Source organism: Tyto alba, unplaced genomic scaffold, assembly GCF_018691265.1.
Source record: "Tyto alba isolate M040663 unplaced genomic scaffold, T.alba_DEE_v4.0 Super-Scaffold_28, whole genome shotgun sequence".
Lineage (NCBI taxonomy): Eukaryota > Metazoa > Chordata > Aves > Strigiformes > Tytonidae > Tyto > Tyto alba.
Genome location: NW_024881302.1, coordinates 17,494,274 through 17,515,053, shown reverse-complemented (window position 1 = coordinate 17,515,053; position 20,780 = coordinate 17,494,274). Strand labels below are relative to the sequence as shown.

At 41.0% G+C, this 20,780-nt stretch overlaps 1 protein-coding gene across 3 annotated transcripts in view; it reads right to left on the bottom strand.

The window, feature by feature from the left end:
• DNAAF8 (dynein axonemal assembly factor 8) overlaps positions 1–20,712 on the bottom strand; it is a 94,443-nt gene extending 73,731 nt beyond the window's left edge. For 2 of the 3 annotated variants that reach the window (XM_032995396.2, XM_032995398.2), the window contains exons 1-10: positions 20,575–20,687; positions 18,758–18,917; positions 15,898–16,011; positions 14,591–15,082; positions 11,563–11,659; positions 11,020–11,158; positions 9,921–10,064; positions 9,059–9,124; positions 6,550–6,918; positions 4,525–4,684 (exon numbers count right to left, since the gene is read on the bottom strand). In XM_032995396.2, coding sequence (XP_032851287.2) covers positions 4,525–4,684; positions 6,550–6,918; positions 9,059–9,124; positions 9,921–10,064; positions 11,020–11,158; positions 11,563–11,659; positions 14,591–15,082; positions 15,898–16,011; positions 18,758–18,904 — 1,728 coding nt within the window. In that variant the 5' untranslated portion in view covers positions 18,905–18,917; positions 20,575–20,687. Of the gene's footprint in view, positions 1–4,524; positions 4,685–6,549; positions 6,919–9,058; positions 9,125–9,920; positions 10,065–11,019; positions 11,159–11,562; positions 11,660–14,590; positions 15,083–15,897; positions 16,012–18,757; positions 18,918–20,574 lie in introns of all 3 variants that reach the window. The other variant, XM_042798815.1, reaches the window with a different exon arrangement.
• Between the last annotated feature and the right edge of the window lie 68 nt (positions 20,713–20,780).

Below are 20,780 nucleotides of genomic sequence, written 5' to 3'. Positions count from 1 at the left end.
CTACTTCCTTAAAAAGCCAGCTATACAATAGTAATGGAAATCACAGGCACCTAGTTTAGTAAGACATGTAAAGAATCAAAAAAAAATTTTACTGACAACTATGCTGATCAAGGCAGGTACTTCATAAAAAAACCAAACCAAACCAAAACAAAAAACACAAAACAAACAAACAAAAAAAAACCAAAACAAAACCAAAAAAACCAACCACATATGGTACCAGTAATTGAACTAGAAATATTTCTACACATTTTGGAAGTCAATCTTTCCTTTCAGTCATACGGTGCTAATCCAGGGTAACTGTCACAGCCACTGAACATGCAATGCTTCAGCGCTACTCTTGATGGTAAGTACAATCCAGGAATTTTGTCAGGGATTTTCCTATAGAATTGGTATCAGATCAAAGTGACAATAAGGCTGTAAAAGGGCAAGGAAGATTTCTGACCATAGTATATTGTTAATTTTAGCTTTGTGGGAATGCAAGCAGAAAATCTTTTGGTTGAGAATTTTACCTGACATCAGTAAGCTGAGTCAACGGTGTATAAATATAAAAAACCCTACCAATTTTGACAGAAAGGTTATAGAGTCTAGGTTTACAAGATGGAAGAGAAAGTATCAGCATAAAGTATTTGTTCAGCCAGAATGACCCTGTTGCATGCTTGAATGTTTTTGTTTTGTAAGCCAGCTGTAAGGCTAAGCTGCAATAAGATGATGATCATGGTAACATAATTACTAATGCAAGGTTAGCCAAAGTGATTGTGTAGCCAAGAAAAAATAAATGCCTCAGTATGAGTCAACACATTCATTTTCCAAACAGTTTAGCTGTACAAGGTAGATAAATCAGTGTTTATAAGGTACTGGTAACAAGGTGGTTCCTAATAGCTCTCAAACTACATTATCTTGTTCTGCCATATCACGATAAAGCAGTAAAGAGGGTATCAAGCTGAAGCCCTGCTGAAAGCATCTATTTTGTCCCAATAATAAAAGATCTTAATAAAAGCTAAATACCAGTTGCTGCCTGTTAAATTAATTCCATAGCTGGATGTAAAGTACGAGGGCCATGAGCACCACCTCCTGCAGTGGTTTAGTTGCCTGTGTTCAAGGCCAGTTCTGACATAAGCTCAGGTGTCTAACTTCAGCTGAGTGCTGTGAAAAGCGCCATGTGAAGCTGCTGCAGGGCCCTTACCCCTTCTCTTGGGAGCTGCATTTAAGCTTGCCCTTGGTCCTTGACTGAGCTACACTACCTCTACACCTCTGCCTTGCCTGGCCTCACCTCACTCACCTGAACCCTGCCCTTAACCAACTGATCTTTGTGGCTTGATCTCAGACCTGCTTCATCACTACAGACATCTGGATGATCACAGGGCTGCTGGCTGATCCTGCGTGCTGCCACTGGACCCAGTCCTGTCCCTGACTTGCCTTTTTGGTCTTGATCTTGGACCTACCTCATTACCACAGACTTGTCAACTGGTTACCTCAACAGACCCACTCTGCTTTTCTTGTTTGGGTACTATGGGAGTGCACTCCTTGCTGGCGAGGTCTCTGCCCCTGCCTGCCTTGCTGTCACCTGCAGATCCTGGCTTGCCTTCCTTTACAGAGTAACTGGCTCATGCCACTCCTCAACATAAAACTCAGATATGAGCCTGGCAAAAGTAATAACTATTACCTGGATCCCATCTAATGGGAATGTAATATGGAAATCAACATTAGTACTAAGTTACTCTATTATAATAGGCAAGAGGAATGAAGTGATAGATCAAACCCATTTCATTTTACACCCTCCATTTAACTGTTTTACATACTGCAGAGCATTCCTTCTCTGTCTCCCTTGTCAGTAACACTTACTCTGATCAAATACTGAAACAAGCCCTGTGCATGTTACTCTAAACTATTAATTCAACCTGACCTTACAGCATGGATCACTTCACCACTCTGCTGGCTTTCAGCAGAACTGTAGATGCTTGAATCTGTTCCAAACTGGATCCAAAGGTTAAAATGTGGTTAAGGAACACATTTCCAAAGAGATCCACTTATGCCAGTCTTAAATTTCACTGAAAATTTGGGTGGTGGAGGGAAGCAGGAAAAAAAAAAAAGCCATTAAAAAGACCAGGTTCTTCCATGCACTTTTAAAAATAAGAGGTGGGCCAGATTCCAAACGTATTCAGACACTGAAAGACACAAACTTGACAGGCAGAATTCCAGTCAGAATTCTTAGAATGAAACCGCTGATTTCCAGGGGAACTTGGTACTTGCATGTCTTGAAAACACCACTGTACGTCAGCCCCTTCTTTAGAAGCTGAAGTATCCCTGAAAGTTAGATCTTAGCCTCCTAAGTTACCTGCACTGTTTTGAAAGTGTTCTTACCAGACCTGATTCTCATTTATATTAGTGCTTCCCACTGAGTGAAGCTGCATACAGAATTTGACTGAACTAGGTTAAGAAAAAAAAAGACAGTAGCATTAAATCTGAATTTCACTGCTTTTAAATTTTAGACAAGAACTCTAATGTAACCCTAATGCAGCTTTTAAAATTTCCTTTGCATTTCTTTCCCAGCACCTCAGCTACAGTAATTGCAGAGTTTCTAAACTTTCCCTCTGATTATTATTCAATTCAATTATTTATGTACATTATAAGTGGTCAGAGGAATTCTGGAAACTATGACAAGTGTTCCAGATCTGAACATCTATCATTGCCAAAATAAAGGACTTAAAACACAAATCTGAAAGCGTGTTACTCTGTCAAACACTGTGGCTTGTTCTTCGAATATACATGTTTATATATACATATTAGATATTTTCACTGAGACACAGCTGCCAAATTACAGCTGCTTTAGTTTTAAATGTCAAAACATTCAAGTTTTTCTGTCTTTCTGTGTGCAGCAAAAGAAGAAAGAAAAGAAAACCTGTTCTAATTCATAGGAAAAATGCTGCTGTCAAGATGAATTTCAAGTAATCTTATAAATGACTTGTATTTGATAGATGATGCTGATACATTTTTCATTCTTAATTTTAATAATGAATATTTCTGAAGAAGAACTAAGAGCAAAGTTGCCCACAGAACGCAGTTGTTATGGGTTGTGCTGATTTTGTTTCTACCAACAGCACCTCTAAGTTCAGGCAGGTTTCCTCTCAAGCAGCTTGTCAGTTAGTTTAGGTACCAGTTAGCTGTTTCTACAGGCATCAGAAACCGAGTAAATCCTGGGCTGGTTAGCTTATGCCAATGTCCATGCTGCCATGACCAGCTGGCAGTAGTATCATTAAATTTATTACGGGCATATTTACACTGCAATTCAGTTACAGCAAGACTGCAGTGTTGATATACCCTGAGCCATACTTGAGAGAAACCACATTACCCAGTCGTTATTTTCATTCTATTGGCTTCAGCGCAGCAAATATGGGAAATGACCAAGATACAGAACAATTCAGCAGTCACTCGGTGCATTGTCAGGAATGAGTTAGCAAAGCTCAAGTGTATTTCTGATGAGCAAGTAAGTGCCTGCATCTTAATAAGGGCTAACTGGAATTTGGTGGTACCTCCCAGCAGACTGAGAAAGGAACAAGTCTAAAGACTAGATTCACAACCTTTATAACCTTCAAAACAGAGCTCTGTGCAGTGCACTGTCCTTGCCAGAGCAGAGTGACAGAGGGAAATTCAGCTGTCTGCTAGTCCTTTACTTCTGATCAGTGATTAAACCAGTATCAAAAAAAGAGCTTTAAATCTGCAGAAATACAGTAGTCAATTGCTTACAAAACAAAGCTGAATGGTCCATCCCCTAATTTAGGGTTGTAAAATCTTTCAACTTTTGTACTGACAGAAGAGCTTTGTTATTGCTATTAGCCCAAATAAATCATTACAGTGGACTCCTAGACAAATTCTGGAGTTTCTCATCTCCTCTTACCTTCTCAGCTGGCCTTATGTTCAGTGAAACCAGTGCAAGGATGAATTAGGACTATACATACAAATCTTCTCAGGGGAAGTAACAGCCCTGTCCTCTGAGCCATATTTTAGGCTCTGTGAAAAATCAGGATAATTTCATACTCGCTTAATCAGAACATCAGGCAAAAGCAAAACCTGCTACTAAAACCACAATTCTCAAAACCTACCCACAAAACTGAAATATAAAGCTGCTAAGGGCAGACAACCAGACAGGACTCAGCACAGGCTTTGCTTTAGAATTGTGACAATAAAAATACTTCACTTTTTAGAAAAAGTTATGAAAAGTCATGTGTGAAAGTCTGGCTCCCATGAAGTAGATGACACTGAACAAACCAGCACTCCTGCCATACCCCAACACATCAAACCTGGTGGGCAGCTGTATGAGGAGCACTCTCTATACAGAAAAGTTAAGAAAAATATTATTAGCACAAGAGAAGAGCTGTTAGGACTGCTCATCTCATCAGGTAATGCTGCTCCATAATAAACAGATTTTAAATAATGCAATGAAAATTACTTTTTGCTTCTAGGATCACACTTGCATTTGGCCAGGAAGCCATTCTGAAAGGGACAGTCCTACACTGAACTACTAACCACGTGGAACAAAACAGGGGTTTTCTCTGCCATGGGCTGCTTTCCAGTAACTGACTGCTGAGGCTGCAGTCTCTCCAGCTGCTCCTGGAATCTGTGTCTCCTCTGTCTCTCTTTCATCTGTTCTTCCTTTTGGGATAACTCTTTTTTGCTTTCTTCTGTCCTGAAAAACATACAGATTCTGCTTCACTTAAGCTTTTCACTTGGGAGAAGAAGCACCCTCATTCATCTGTTTGCATTTTTTTCTTATATTTATACCACACACTTGAGGGTGAATCATGATGTGAAAGGCTAAAATAGATTTAGAAAGCACTTATGGTGTTTGTGGGGGGACACAAGAAGTTGTCATTTGATGAACTCATCTCTTGAAAAAAAAACAAAGAAAAGGAGCAGACCTCAAACCTCCAATAAGTGGTGACAATCTGTTTGGAGACCGGAACTCCATTAAGCAGAGGCGTGTTTGTGATGTTTCACTCCCCATCTCCACACCAAAATTCTCAGTCTAGCTCCATTTCCTTTGCTATCTGCTATAATACAGTGACAAGTTTTCCCTGAACCAAGGCTTTCCATCTTTCTATACTTTGATGTCTGCAGAAAGATTTAATCTGCCACTTCCATGGCAAATATTAAGTTCAATTTCTTCTGAATTCTTCAAGCCCCAGGTGCCCCAACAATAATTAGAGTAGCAAGAAAGAAAACCAAAATTCATTAAAATCATTGTGAGCTATTACTGAGCAACAATAACTCACTCAGATTCTTGCCAAGCCATGGTCTGCCATCTGTGTGGCAGGCTAACAGGTAGACAAAATGGAGTTTTATAGAGCTGATGGAAGCAATGAGCTTTAATGTCAGGAATCCCACAGAGAAAAAAACCTGCAACCAACTACCTGCCATTTAAACCAAGTACACATTAGCTGAAGTGTCTAAGTGGCAGGGCAGGTAACTGTTTAACACTGAGAAAGTAATAGTCTCCAGAGCAGGCAGATTCTAATTCTTTCAAGGGCTCATATATCAAAGTCAAAATGTTAAATTTCACTCCGAAAATAGCAGGCAGAATATAACCTTTGAAAAGGCAGTAAAATGGAGCTCTCCCAAATAGCTGGGCAGGTGCATAAGGCAACCATCTGATTTCACTTTAAAATTAGACCTAATGCAGAATATACTACATTAAATTATGCCCAAGGAGGAAGAGGACCAAATAACTCTGCTATTTCCTCAATTAATACCATTCTTATTTCTCTCTCTTTTTTAAAGCTTCCCAAGATATTCCTGTGGTATAACTCATTCCTCAGGGGTATACTTTATTCCTCTAAGGTCTTGCACTTTTCTTGATGTCAGAGAGTCAGAATTGTTTTGTTTGGGAAAAAAGTTACAAGAGGAGACATGATACCTCTTCCAGTTTGTAAAAGGCTTTTTATGTTGAGAAACAGAATAAACCGGTTTCCATACCTCCTGGGAACACAACAGAAAATAAGCTTAAATTGGAGATATAGTAATTTAAATTAGACTTAAGGAAAAGCTTTACAATTGTGAGGATAATTAAGCAGCAAAATGTACTACCTGGGGAGTCAAGAAATCCTCATCATTGAAAATTTCAAGACCAAGTTATATAAAGATCTGCCAGGAAAGGATTAGATTTTCTCTCACTCTATATTGGTACTGAACGACAGACCCTTCCAGACCTATCTTCTATGGCAGGAAAAGGTTTAACAAATCTCAGTACTGTTCTTCATAAAGGAGATCAATACCATGTTATCATCCTCTTATGTAGAACAAAAACTAAAGACAAAGGCTAAATTTACTAAGTCAGAAGTGCCGTAGCATGTCTAATCCCAGGCCAGTTCACTAATCTACTAAAACTGGCTGCGTCTAAAGCTTTAAGCAATAGCTGCCAGGATAGGCTGTCTTTCTAGGTAACAAAGCCAGACATCCTTTTGCTCCAATTTACAGACGAGATAAGTAATGTTCTTTAATCTTAGACAATAAAATAAGCCGTAAAACCACTGACGACTTTTACTTGTGTGATACCTTGGCAATTCTGTTGTAGTTAGAGGAGACTCTGAAGCATTTCCTGAATTTTGAACCTTCTCAGCTTCCATTTTGTTTTCTTTTGCTACGTTAGCTCCATTGCCCCCATGGCTTGACAAAGCGGTATTTCTTTTCTCTGGTTTCAATCTCATCAGTTTCCTGGGAATCACCTTAGCTGTCTCTTGCCTCACTTTAAAATATTGGTTTTGACTTATTTTACAAGAACCTATCTCTTCCAGACTTTCTGGATCCTGTTCTATGCCTTTGAGTTTTTCATCTGGGGCAGATGTTTTACGAAGAAGCTCTGTGGCTTCTTTACGGGCTGTATGGAGTTGCTGCAGTAGCAGGCTTTTCCCTGAGCAATTCCTCCTGCAAAAAAAATAAAAACCAGATTTAATCAAGATAAAACATTACATGAATAAATTGAAAGCCATGAGGAACTTCTCATGTGAGTGACAGCTGAAAACAAGGGCATCTACATGAATAAAAGCTCTTGGTAACAGCAGCACCAGCACATAGGCAACACAAAATGCTACAGTGACAGACCATGTAACTGATCTTACTGGCAATTAACTTACCCCTTCTGCATTTCAGGCACAACACACACCTACTAGAAGAGCCCTGAACAAATGTAATGTTGGCATGGAAATTAGGGTCTACAGATTTTTGTCCCCTTTGGATACAGGGGTTGGGATTCAAACACATACAGAAGAAAAGTTCTAATAATTTTCAGGAATTTCGAGTGTTTGCCTTAATTTCATCCATGTCTCCTCCAGGTTAATGAGACTGCAAAACTGTCAGCAATCACAGTATTGTAATGGTATTCGGTTGTGAAATGTCCTATCATGACATAATGGGCAGATATGGTTGTCTTGCAGTTCTGTTATATTGCGTCTCCCAAGTCATCTGCTACAGGAAGATAACCATCAATTTGTAGCTCATATGGTGATTATGAACAAATAATATACCTTATTTTAGCAGGAGCTGAAAAGTTCACAGATTGAGTAACAGATTGTTCAAGTTGGATATTAATGATGTGGTTAGGTGGTATGTATGAGTACACAGCATTGCAATGCTGCACTTACCTAAACTAAACCTATGATTCTCAGAACAAAGGAAACACAGATGGAGGGTATGCCTTCTCCTTAAGGATCTCACATCTTCTGCCATCATATCCAGAACCATCAAATCAACATTTAACATTGATGACTGGACTACTAAGGAATATGCTGAAGTAGTAGTAATTTTAAGGAGAGCAGCCTTATGGTATAGTGCTAGAGACAGCACTAACTACCTGGGCACTCCAGGGATAAACCAGCAGCATATTTTCTAGGCTAAGTACCCTGGAGATCAGGACAACTAACCCTCCAAGGCCCTAAAACGTAGGCATATTGTACTACAGAATACGTAGCCATTTAATAATTCCATCCAGATAAAAGTGAAACTGGCATTGACCCCTTGTGAATGAGATCAGAATCTTGCCCTGCTGAGACCATGAGGCTTTCTTATTTAGATACAGAACTGGATAACATTTGCCAGGCATTTCATTTGTGTGTGTTCTTCAGAAACATTAAAACAAATCAAAATTCAATCAGCTAAGGTCTGCTCTCCATCACGCCAGATTTACACTGATGCAACTTCTGCATTTGCATTGGTGCCAGTGAGAGTTCCCAGGCATCATCAAAGAGTAATTGGCTGGCACAACAATACAAGTGTTCTGCTTCTCTGCACTGCTGTAATGTGAAATTACATGCATCAGACTACTGAATGTAATCCAGAGCATAAATGCAGTAAGATGTTTAAAGCTTGACATATCTACTTCACATTAAACAAACATCTAATGTCTTATGGGTATCAATCAAGCCTTGAGTTTAGCAACAGGAAAAGGCTGGCATCTGTGCCTACTGAGGAATTTACAGTTTAGGATTCCATCCATCACACTCTTTCCCCCTTCCCCTCTTCCTCTCCCATCCCAATTAAGGAGAATTGAGATCATCCCTGCCCACACAATGTATTCAATATTCTATTTAAATTAACATCTATTTTAGCTTATTTTATTATTTCTAAAAATAAAGGTTTGTCTGAGTCAACTCTCTACAACATTTTCAAACTGGTTCTGAGTCATTTAAAAACCAGTTCTCATGTCACTCAAACAAGACTGGAGAAAGAGACAGGTTTCCCAGCCACCCAGATCTACTCTATTTGTCTTTTGAGCTGTTTCCATGCAGCTGTACAGGAACAAGGTGCTATACTGCCTCAAGGATCAACAACCATTTTCTAGCTTCGGTATTTTTACCATGCAACAGAACAGAGTGATCTCCTGGGGCCAGACTGAAGCACTTGCATTATTGTTTTGTTTGGTTGTTTTTTTTTTTTTTTTTCTGTGAAGACCAGAAATTGAGACATTTCAGTACGTGAGATCTCACTCTAATCACTGTTAGGCAATTATTTTATTTTCAGAAAAAGTTAACACTATCATTTGAATTAGGGTCCTGGTAAAGGATCTTACATTCTCCTTTCTGCTTGGTCCTTAACTGTCATGGTCTCTTCTTCTTCAGTGGAGCTGTCACTTGCACTGTGAAACAAATTAGACCATATTAGTTAACTCTGTTCCAACTGGGTGTTGGCTTTTCATAATTGCTAGGATGCAAATTTAGAACCATTATGAAAAAGGAAGAGATACTTTCAGGAAAGATCTCCAGGTGCTATGGATAGTTCTTCACATTATTACTTTGGCCAAAAAAAAAAAAAAATCAAGTAACTACATCAAAAAGTGTTAGCTGTTTATTAATACAAGGTTTCTTCTGGTGACTGTTTTCTTCAACCCCTTGCTGCAGCAAATATACACCCTGAGAAGGGAGCAAACAGCTACCTCAGACATCATTAGCTCTTGGGGAAAGGACACATTTGCCAGAATCTGTTGCAGATTGAGAAGAATTTGGCCTCCCATAACTGACTATAAGGCCCTTCTAAGTCACACAGGAGATGGAAATCAGCACCTTGAGTTGCTTGCCAGGAATGTAGCAAAGGATTTCCATTTTGTACACAGTGCTGTCAGAATGCTAGCCCCACTCAGACAGCTGCAAGCATTGCTTTGCCATCACTGCCCATTCCTTTATAGATGGAAACTTTCTAAATGTTATTTCCCTGGATGATTTGCACATCCTTTCTATGCTGCCTGCATCCCCACATGTTTACTTGTCCTGAGACCAGTTATTGTCTCCTGAGAATAAGTCTGTGCTCAGATAGGGCCTATGCCTTCCTACTAAGGTCACAGAGGTGTGGAAGAACAGAACACTTTTAAAGTTACATTTCACAAGTAAGAGATACATTTTTTGTTACTTTTCACTGACAATAAAGCCAGAATTTACCTTTCTTTCTCATCAGGGAATGTTACTGACTTCTGTGGTTTAGCATCTCTTAAATCTATGTACACAGTTGCAGGCTCTGGCAGGCACTGTAATATCATGTCCGTCCTTAGAGAACTTCGTGACGATGATAGCAGGGCAACATCCCTAAGTATAGAAAACACTGTTTCAGCATGTCCTCCACCTTATCCAGACAAGAAGTCCTGCAGGGCGTGGATTAGGATGAAAATTGGATTGTGAAAGGAGATCTGTGCTCATTTACTATACAGATTCAAACTCTGCTTCTGCCTAGTATCCACCACCTTTCAAAGTTAAACTCAAAGATTCAGCTTCCCCCGAGGTATGCAGACCAGAGGCTACACGATGAGGGATATTTAGTTCTCAAAAAGTGATGTCAAATCATTCTGTGAAACAAAGGCAACCAGTTATGGTACCAAAGAGCTTGAAATTTTAAAAGCCCAGTGTCAACTGGTAAAACCAGGTCTCTTTTCTCTCTGCTTCCTTTGGCAATTCTATTTTATCCTTCAGAGCATACAAAGTGCAAATCATCTTTGTGGTTCTCCCTGCTCTGGCAGTGAGGGCACTTCCCACCTTCCCCTCTGCAGGCTTGTTTCACTATTTCTTCTGTGCTGCCACCATTGATGTTGTTCCCTCCAAACAGTCTGGAAATCCACTGCCTTCCCATAGAACCCTTTAAGATACACTGACATCTCCACTGATACTTACAAAAGAATCATCCTGTATACTTTAGCAAAACTGAGGTACTAGTAAGAGAAACTGGTACTCTAGGTGACAAAAAATGTGGCCATGGTAACTTCCTTAGCCCTGTTTTCCCACCTTTCCCATTTGTCTCAACTGTCTGGTAAGGTCTAGGCAAAGGTGGTGGTTGATGGAGAATGCCAAGGTGGCAGGATACTGACTGTTTATCATGAAATGTGCCTGAATGACTGAGTGTTAGTTTTTCCCTTTAACACCCCTGTAGTGTATTCCAACTACAATGCCAGTTTTCTGCAGAGGCTACAGAGAAAAGCACGCCTTGTGTTTCCAAGTATCCCTACTGGCAGTCATGATTACCCAGTGTATGTGACAGAAAAGGACCTACTTATTCTTGTGCTGTTCTTGAAAGGAGGGGAGCTTGGCTGATGGCCACCTGCGGTGTGGAGACACTGTCCTGGACTGCCTGGCACACAGCTCTTCTAGCTTTTCCATGAGCTGATTTTCAGACCTACTCCTGAAGGTCTCTATGGAAGAGAAACAGAAAGAATCACCAGTTGTGGTCTTCTGCCATTGGATTACCTAATATACCCTTCTCCCTTTTTCACACTGTCCCTTTCTCTACAGCCTGTCAGAAGGGGAAGGAGAGAGATACTATTGTCATCTGGCTCTAACTCGCTTCAAACCTTCAGCCGCCTTGTCTGATTCACTCAGGCTGTGACAGACCACAAGGCGCTGGTTTCAAGCTACAAAAACAAGATGAAATCTCAAGGGAAGCTAACTAAAAATGTTTTACAGAGGCATTAGAAAACCCACTATGATTTCGACATTCAAGATGACGATGACGCAAGGAATGATTTAACACAGGAACCTGAGTTTTACTTATTTTTATACACTTTCAGCAAAGTTGGTATTAATTTAGCAATGTTACCATGATCTGCTGAGGACAAAGCAACTTCTGAAGGAGTGTTATCTTCCTGATGCTCCAGCTCCTCAGGAATCTTGTCTAGATCCCATTTCTCAATATTCTGAAAGAAGACAAAAGAAATGTGATGGAAAATTCACTCCCAAAAGACTGCTACAAAATAAAAGTCCCTTTGACTCACATTCTTTGTAGTAACTCCATCAGATTCTTCTGGCACATATACATACACAAATGACATGGAAGTTCACCTTGCCTATCTCCAATATTGTGCCACTATCACCTGCCAGTAGAGGAACTAGCATGTCACTCTCAGCAATTGGCAAGACTAGCAAAAGGATGTTTACTGTTTGAACACTGCTTGCCTCACATAATTGCCAAGGCTCTGCACATCTAGCATAGCCAAGCGCAGAATAATTACTAAGAGAAACCAGTAAAGGATTAACCAATGTTCATTCAAATATAACAAAAGTGGAGTACCTTCTTGCCCACTCAAAACTGCAAAGCCTAGAAGATGTTTCTAGAATGGACTGAACTGACAGCTCCTTAAAATGAGAAACCTAAGTCCATCCTAAACATCCACCTGACTTGTCCCACCGTAAACTGGGACATAACTCATGTCATGTCCTCTGTATGGCTCAGTATTCCATATGCATTCACATGGTGTCATCCCTCCGACAGGAAGTATCATCCCTCAAACCCAGTAACAGTACCAGCTCCCCAAATATTTTATTTCCCTCTGTCTATCCCTCCAAATACCCTTCCTTACCCTTTCCCATCTCCAAAGGATGAATCCCCTAACTTACAATGCCAGCTTGCTTTGAGCAGTTCCACAAGGAAGTGCTGTAACAAAAGGAATGCATTTACTATACCTCTTTAGATAGTGCATCTACCCAGCTGCTTCACCTACCTCTGCTGAGGCTTTTTCTCTGAGAATCATGAACACTTTCGATATAGGCTACAGAAAACCACTGGAGATAGTAAAACAGAACAAAAGATGGCCTGATACAAAACCAAGTATATATATTCAGATCCTGGGTAATGCTGAGAACTTCTTACTGCTACTGACATGAGAGGGACTTCTGGATTTTCTGTTCTTTGAGATGAAGCCCACAGACTTTTCCTCCCCCTCCAACTTCTGACCAGGGCAAATTCCCATTCCTCTAGATACAGTCAGCATCAGCTGTGTTCTCACAACTGCTTATCCCACAGTGAAGATAGGATCATCAATTTTGTTGCTACAACTAACACACATCTAATATGATGACTCAAGGGCTTTAGAAAAGCAGAAACAGCTTCTGAAACAAGCAGTTTCATCTTGTAAAAACCTCTGTCATCTGCCCCTGCCATTTAAGAGAAGATTTTCACTCTTTCCTGAGCAATATATCTTCACACATACCTGAACCATGATTAGGTCTACTCTAGTATTATATGCTGCAGCTGATGAAAGGTAAAAGCCTGATGAGTAACAAGCTGAAGTCTCTCACACCAACACAAAGCTAATACTGGTTCAACAATGTTATTGAGGTGTACTGGTCTGGAAGAGTGAAGAATGACTGACAATTGAGCTTACTACAACAAGAACCATACTGCAGGTCAGTACAGGTGATGTTTTATCAAACAGTCTGAAGAGAAGGACAACACATGAATTCACTTTAATTATGATACAGCTAGTGCTAAGCTTCTTTTTCAATAATAGTGAATAAATACAAACCATTATAATAAAAAGATCAAACTACCATCTAAGCTGCTGTATTAAGGCTGTATAAGGAATAGCACTATTGTAAGGTGCTATACAGGGTCCAGAAGAAAAAGAAATGAGGATTTGCACAGTTCTATTTCTAATACAGAAAGGGACTTAAGGAAAAAAGAAGAAGTAATTTTCAAATGTACTCTTACAATTAGAATCAAGAAGAAACTGTGTTTTAGTTTTAACAACTTTAATTGCCATAAACTGAGGTACCTTGCTGATCTGGCAAGTAACAAGCAGTTTTCAAATCTAAACACATACACCATGCACACAAAGGATACAGCTTTGCCCTCACTTTATGGAAGTGAGAATACACTGAGCCTGGGCTCAGTACATACCCAAAAGCATCACACTTCAGTTCATCGAAGTCAGTGATATCAAACAGGTTCTTGAAGGAAAATCATGCCTCCTGAATGAACAGAACAACTGACTTATATAAGGTGAGATGGGTATTAAACCCAGAACCATTTGAAAAAGATCCCCTCCAATAATGGTGTGGTTAAATGATGCAAGCCAGTTGAAAAAACAAACAAACCAAAAACCACAACAAGCAAGGAGCTGCATTCTTCACCTATACTAGAACAGCTCTAACACCAAAAAGTTTATTTTTGTGAGTGTGGATGACAGGGGAAAGGAAACATCTGTGTTCTGATTCTGTAGAAGGCTTTGAACAGAAATACCAGGTTCATGTTCTGTGCTGATTAAGGCCTAATGACCTTAAAAATCAATATGGGAAGTAGATATCTATAACTACAGTACTGAACAGAACTACCTCTCCACCCTGGGGCCACATACCAGTTAAGCACACATGAGCTGGTCATCCCACAGACCTAAGCACCTGCCTTAGGTGGAAGGTATTTAAGGCTTTGCGAACAACCCTAACCACCTTCTCATCTCCAGCATTACCACAGAGCTATAGAAAAGAGAAGATGATGGAAGGCCATAAAGCTCGCTGCTTTAACGCAAGGTCTGCCTGGGACAAGAAGAGTTCCCAGCCTTCTCAGGGACAGATGTTGTGCTTGGCTTTCCTGAATAAGAACATGAACCATGCTGCTGACCTACAGCTTTTGCTACCATAATGGACGTTTAATGACAGCTCTGAGAACTTTTGGTAGCTTTTATAGTACACAACCCAATGAAACCCAAATTCAGGACAACAATGAAAGCAACACTGTGGTGCATGCAAAATTTGGGATTTCAGTTCTTTAGTAGGATTCTGCAAGCAATGCACTGTGCCCTCTACCGCACACGTGGCACTCCCCAAAACATTTTGTTTGGGCCACGTACCTGCAATGACAAATGGGTCAGTTCTTGAAGATGATCATCTGAGGTTTCTTCCTTAGCAATTTTTTCTAGACTGTTGCTAATGTCATGTGAGGGAAGCTTGACATCCAGCTCTTGGTGGCCTGGTGACGGCTCCAGAATTATTTTGGAGAGTATCGTTGTCTCTATCAGCTTTCTTCTCTCTTTTTGACTGCCCAGCTCTTCCACAGACAATGCTGTATTAAGCCAAGAGTTCCCTTTTTCCCTGGCCTGTGCTCTGCCAAGTTCTTGCTCTTCAAGGTGATCTGTGGAATCTGCAAGAGACTCTTCAAGAACAGCTCCCTTTTGGCTTGGAATTTCTTCAGTATGGTTGGCAAGATTGGAAGTCTCATCTTTAATCATTTGTACATTTTCTTTTGCAATGACTTGGGCATCATCTGTTTTTTTCTGAAAGCCAAAACATTCCAGATCTTTGTTCCAGATCTCCCATGGGTGTCTCTCTGTTTCCTGGGTTTGCTACAGGTAAAGAAAATACACATATGCAGAAAGTCATATCTCCCTAAGCTTTGGAAGCTGATAATAAATCAAAAGAAAGTGAATGGAAGATAGCAGCTCCAACTCAGACACCATCTGGACACAGCACACACCATATCCATCATGGAAAACAGTAAGACTGTTTACTTTCCAGAGACTTTAACTTCAGGAAGTGCTAAACATCCTTGAAATTACTTTTCCTTACATGTGCTCATTCTATGACATTCCTTACACCAAGATAAACAACCAGGAAAAAGCAGCACAATGTTAGTCTTCCCATGATGGAACAGCAGGGTCAGCTGGCCCCTCTTCCAGCTTCCTGTGATGACTAATCTTCATCACTGCAGAAGCAATGTAATAATTTTATATCAGAAAAGCTATTCAAGGGATAAACTTCATACTCATCCTCCTTACTGCACTCTCCTAACTAATTCTACATTTTTTAGATACATAAAAGGGTGGATTAAATTATTTCAAACCCTGAAAAATTGAGGAGTCACTGCACAGTGTTACTGTTAGTGCATAGGAAAAGAAACAAGACAGTAAAAAGCCAGTAATAAAAACTGCAAGGAGATGAGATAGAAAAGGTCTAAAAATCTCAAGAACAGAGAAAACTTTAAAGGGTCACTGTATAAAAAGAAAGAAAGATCTAGTCTCTCGTGGGAGAAAGTACTGGGAACTATGCTCTTCTATCACACAATTTAGTCAGATAGGTCAAATAACAGCAGCTACCCACACTGCAGACAACCAGAAGAGTGGGGTTACAGTAGTACAGCCTGCACACAACAGTCAACAACCTGCGTGTTTGAATCTTCCAGGGAAAACTCCACCAGTTGTTCTGACAGGTCAGGAATTAAGTTTGGCTGTTCTCTCTGGAAGATGAAGAGCTCCCCATCACTCTCACAATCAGACTGCAAAGAAAAAAGAGAAGTTAAGTGAGAGACTGTATTACTCACCTAAATATCCATTTTGGAGTGATAAATCCTACATTGTCACTGCTTGACTGTAGTTCAGATACAAGAATTTTCTCTGCAGTCACATCTTCAGTAGACAGTCTGATAGCCCAACACTCACCAACCTAGACTATATTACAGCAGCCTAACATTTGAGCAAGCTACCACTGTAAAAACCATGCAAAACATTGAATTATCATGGAGATTGATGACTAACATCTCTCTGAGAAAAGCAGTGACAAGAGCAGACAAGTTCTCTGTCAAGTGATTCCTTCCACAACCTCATTCAGCATCACAAAATAATAAGAGCAGGGTTGCTCCCTAAGGGAAGGGGAAGCACATAACTGGAAAAGCAAGGGCCTCCCCGGGCAAAGGCCAATCCCACAGTACATAAGAAGAATGAGCAGGACAGACCAGAGGTAGTGACCAGGTTAAGAATCCATATCATAAGATGATATTGTGATGATGAGGCAAGTCAGAGGTCAAGCCTGAAAGTCAATTCACAGGTGAAAGTCAGGATCACACAGGCCTGTAACTAAAAACCAGTACTCCTCCAACATTGCTCAAAGAGTGAGGGCCCAGAGCTGAGCTTAAATAGAGATGCTGGGCGTGTGGGTGGGAGCCCCAGCTGAGGCTGGGCAGGGCCATGAAGGCTCATTATTGCAATCAGGATGCTGACATTCACTATTCAGAATGTCAAGCGCTATCTATGTAAGGTAGGACAGTTCAAACAGTTTTGAAACTCTCCTTTCTGGACAGATGATATGCATTTTGAGATGAATCCTTATGCATAGGCAACAAAGTGAGATTAAGCGCTTCCTCAGCAGTCAGGACACAGATTTCCTGCTTGTCCTTGTTTTGCAAATGTACATTTCCAGTAACTCACACTGTGGAGAATACTGTCTCTCTGGTGTAATTCATTTTACTTAACAAGAAGCAAACTGTAACAGAACTACTTTACTCTTAATAAACTACGTACCAGGGTAATGAAAATACTTCACAGCATAAAACACACTTGTCAGTGCCATTTTGGAATGCAGGAGCACAGCACATTGAGGTTACAGATCTTGGATGCATAAATGTATCTTCACACAAGTGGAAACCACTCGGACAAAGGTGCACCACTGAAACTGTAGGCTCAGCAGGCTACTGTTTCACATTAAGCACGAGAGGGTTTATACAACCAGATCTTTTGAATGCAAATTAAAGGTAGCATGTAAGTGCCAAATAGATTGCCTCAGCTCCTTCAGCAGGAAATTTCTTCCACATGTAATAGAAACAGAGAATTTGGAGATTGTTTATAAGTTAAAAAATGTTCTGTGTGATTTAGAGTTATAGAATGGTATTTTGTACCAAAATACAAAGCCATCTCTCTGTCTTAACCTTATTGTATACTTATACAACAAGAATGCCTGAAAATAACTTCTAGGTGTTGGGTCTTAATTTATACTATGTAGACATATATTAAAATGCAATGGTTGTTTTAAATAACTAAACCAGAATGTAGGTAGAGGGGAACTGAGAAACAGTGAGGCAACATAACTTGTCCAACATGTTAGTGATAGAGCCAGGTGCAGAAAAGATGTAATGGAATCCGTATCAACACTTTATCCACTAGATCACGCTGTTTCTGATGACTGATTATTAATAAGTCATAAATACCATATGCAGACATTTCTGACTCCTTCACTGCTCACAAGGCTGCCTTTGTATCATTAAGGGCCACACTAAGTTAGAATAAAATATGCTCTTTAACTGTTCAAAAATATTTTTTCAAGTTTATACATGTTTGAAAATTAACAAAATATTCTGATTTGGACAAAAGGCCACTAATAACTGAGTCTTCAGACACATTATCGCCTTGGAAAATTCAATGCCAGAGCTAGCATCTTGGACTAGAAAGGCAAGCACTTTGATTATTTCCACCAGATTGTTGCTGTCCTGTGAACAAAGATCTTCAGCAGCCAAGAGGCAGCCTGTCCCAGATACTAAACCCCAATAAGTAGAAAAGCTGTAATGGTGAAGAATACTGCACAATATCTACCAATCTTACACTTTATATTAAAATGTTAGCAGCATTGTGCTTCTTTGCAGGTAGAATTGAAGTACAAAAAAGCAATATGGCTTGCGGAGAATTACAGGCAGGGAAAAAAGCAGAAACCAGGATTGAAATATCTGCAGATGCTTTTTCCAGTGGACCATGAAGTCTTCAGGAATATCACCTTCCTGTGATCCTCATACATAGAAAACCACCCTAACAGACCTACTGTCTGGCAAGAATATTATTGCAATGAATAGCATAATATGCTCAAGCATGAAACCTTATCATTTAATTTTAAATCAACAGTATGCTTCTTTCATACTGTATTTTTGACTGAAAAAAACAATAAGAAATGTGGGCTCATTATGCAAGATGCCCGCTACCCTCCTCTTGCCAATCTAGAAATACTTATTATCTGGATAAATCAGTCCCATTTTCAAGTTCCAAAGAATACAGTGAGAGGAGATGGCAATTACACTTTGACAAATAGACATAATCCAGAAGGCTGTGGATTAATGCACGGTGTTACAATAGTCAGAACAGCTAGCCCATCAAGGACACCACCCTAGCTACTCAGAAATGCCTGGCTAAGGTGACCTTGTCTTGCTTTTGAGAGATTTTTCTAAAAGACAGTTAGAAAGAAAGGCAGGCTCCAGTGCTTACTGTGGAGGTGTCAGAGTCCAGAGAAGGGAGCTGATCTTTCACTGCAGCAAGTATAGCTCCCCATTGAAGTGTTCTGTTACTCTGAACAGGAGCTGCAGGAGGCTCAGATGGATGCTCTGTATCCTCACTTTGCCCTTCTGTGGCCATTCAAACAGCTTCCCTTCAATCAAATGAAAGATGAGCTTAAGAATACCTCATGAAAGAACACAAGGGATAACATCAGTACAAAACAAGAACAAAGCATGTGCATTCAGGGTCAGCATAATTCTCAGCACTCCCAGGGTTTTCACTGTCAGCAGTGAGCAATAAAATCTGCATTTTTGGAGTCGTTCCTTCCCACCTGAGTTCAGAGGGCTGAGAGCTTTCTGCCCTGCTCACCACATACACTCATAATTGGGGCCACAGGAAGAACGGTTTAGCCCATCATTTATAAAGCATTTGGGGGGATTCTTAGCCAGACTGACTTCTAACTGTTCTCAGAGAAGCACGTTCACACTAAAGGCAAGGCTGACATGTCTGCTCACAGCCATTTTATTCCTCTTCCCTATTTCTCTCATGTAGCCCTCCTCACTGCTCAAATGATAGATAAAATTATTTATGCTTGCCTTTTTCCACTGGATTTGTGTAAAAATAGTTGAGAGTAGGCACGCTCTTGGATTATGACCTCTCAAAGTGTTTATAAAGCAGACTTTTTCCTCATGTGTTCCTTGATGTTCATGAGGTGTTGAGACAACACAGTAGGGACTACTGCAGTACTAACAAGTTAGAGAATTCATCCTCACAGAAATAATTTGCTTTTAAAATTTTATGCTACAATTGCATGGTTTCCTGGGGAATCAACTGTGAGAGTAACTATTTTCTGTTTGGCAAGAAAGGTTAAGAGATTTGTGACTGTATGTTGTTTAGTACTGAAAAAACTCTTCATACGATTACACTGTCACTACTGTATGCATTGGCATGGACCAACAACACTCCTCGAAACGTACAGTGAAACTTATCTCATACCCTGGGGAGTTTACAACTGGCAAAGCACCTCTGCAAATACTTCATATGCCATATCCATACAGTGGCACCTTTGTTCATGAGAGACAACCCCTGAAACCGATTTAGGCAAAGGGGAGGGAAATCCCCAAGGCTGGAGTACTACTTTCATAAGAGGTTGCTAAGGGAAAGAGGAGTCCCATGGGAATAAAAACAAACTGCCTACTCTGGCTCCCTATGCCAACTTAAGAGGTCAGTCTCCCAGTGTTAAAGATGTTTTACTGGATCCGATTCAGCAGTCATCTAATCCAGCACGTTCTCTGGGAGCAAGCTGTACTCTTATGTTTAAAATAAAGTGCACACTTGTCAGCTATAACTCAACAAACTCTTTCTGGGGAGGTTTGGTCAACTGAGACGTGAAATCCTGAGCTTCTCCATGTGACTAGAACCGGTGTTTCCTGTCACGTCCATCTCGGGAGCCTCGCTGTCTGGGTGCGACGGCAACGAGGGAGAAACCTAAGATGTAGGCGGCGTCGGGAAACAAACCTTCGCTTCGGGGCAGTACACACGGGCACACAGCCCGCCGCAGACCTGGGGATGAGCTAACACCTGCCCTCGGCACCTCTCCCACCGCACCGGCAGGTTTCAGGACCCGCGGTGCGAGGCGGAGGTCCTGAGGGAGCCCGCTGAGGGAACTCCCTCACGACCGCCAAAATGGCGGCCAGCGCCCCCGTCGCCATGGCAACACAACTAGAGGCTGCCCGTGCTCCCGGCCCGCCGCCGCTCCGCGCCCCGGCCCACCACCCCACCCCGCACCGCCCCTTCCCCGCGCTCACAGCACCCCCGCCTCAGCCCGGGGTCCTGGCAGCGGGGTAAAGCGAACCAACGTCACTTATAAGGTGAAGAAAAAACAGGAGCGGCCAGCCAGCAACAACGCAGCTCTGAGACCTCCGCGGCCGTCTCTCTCCCCTCCCGTATCTGCCCCCCACCCCGTCCCTCAGCCACCGACTCGGGTCCGCCCCTCCTGCTAGAACCGCCCGCC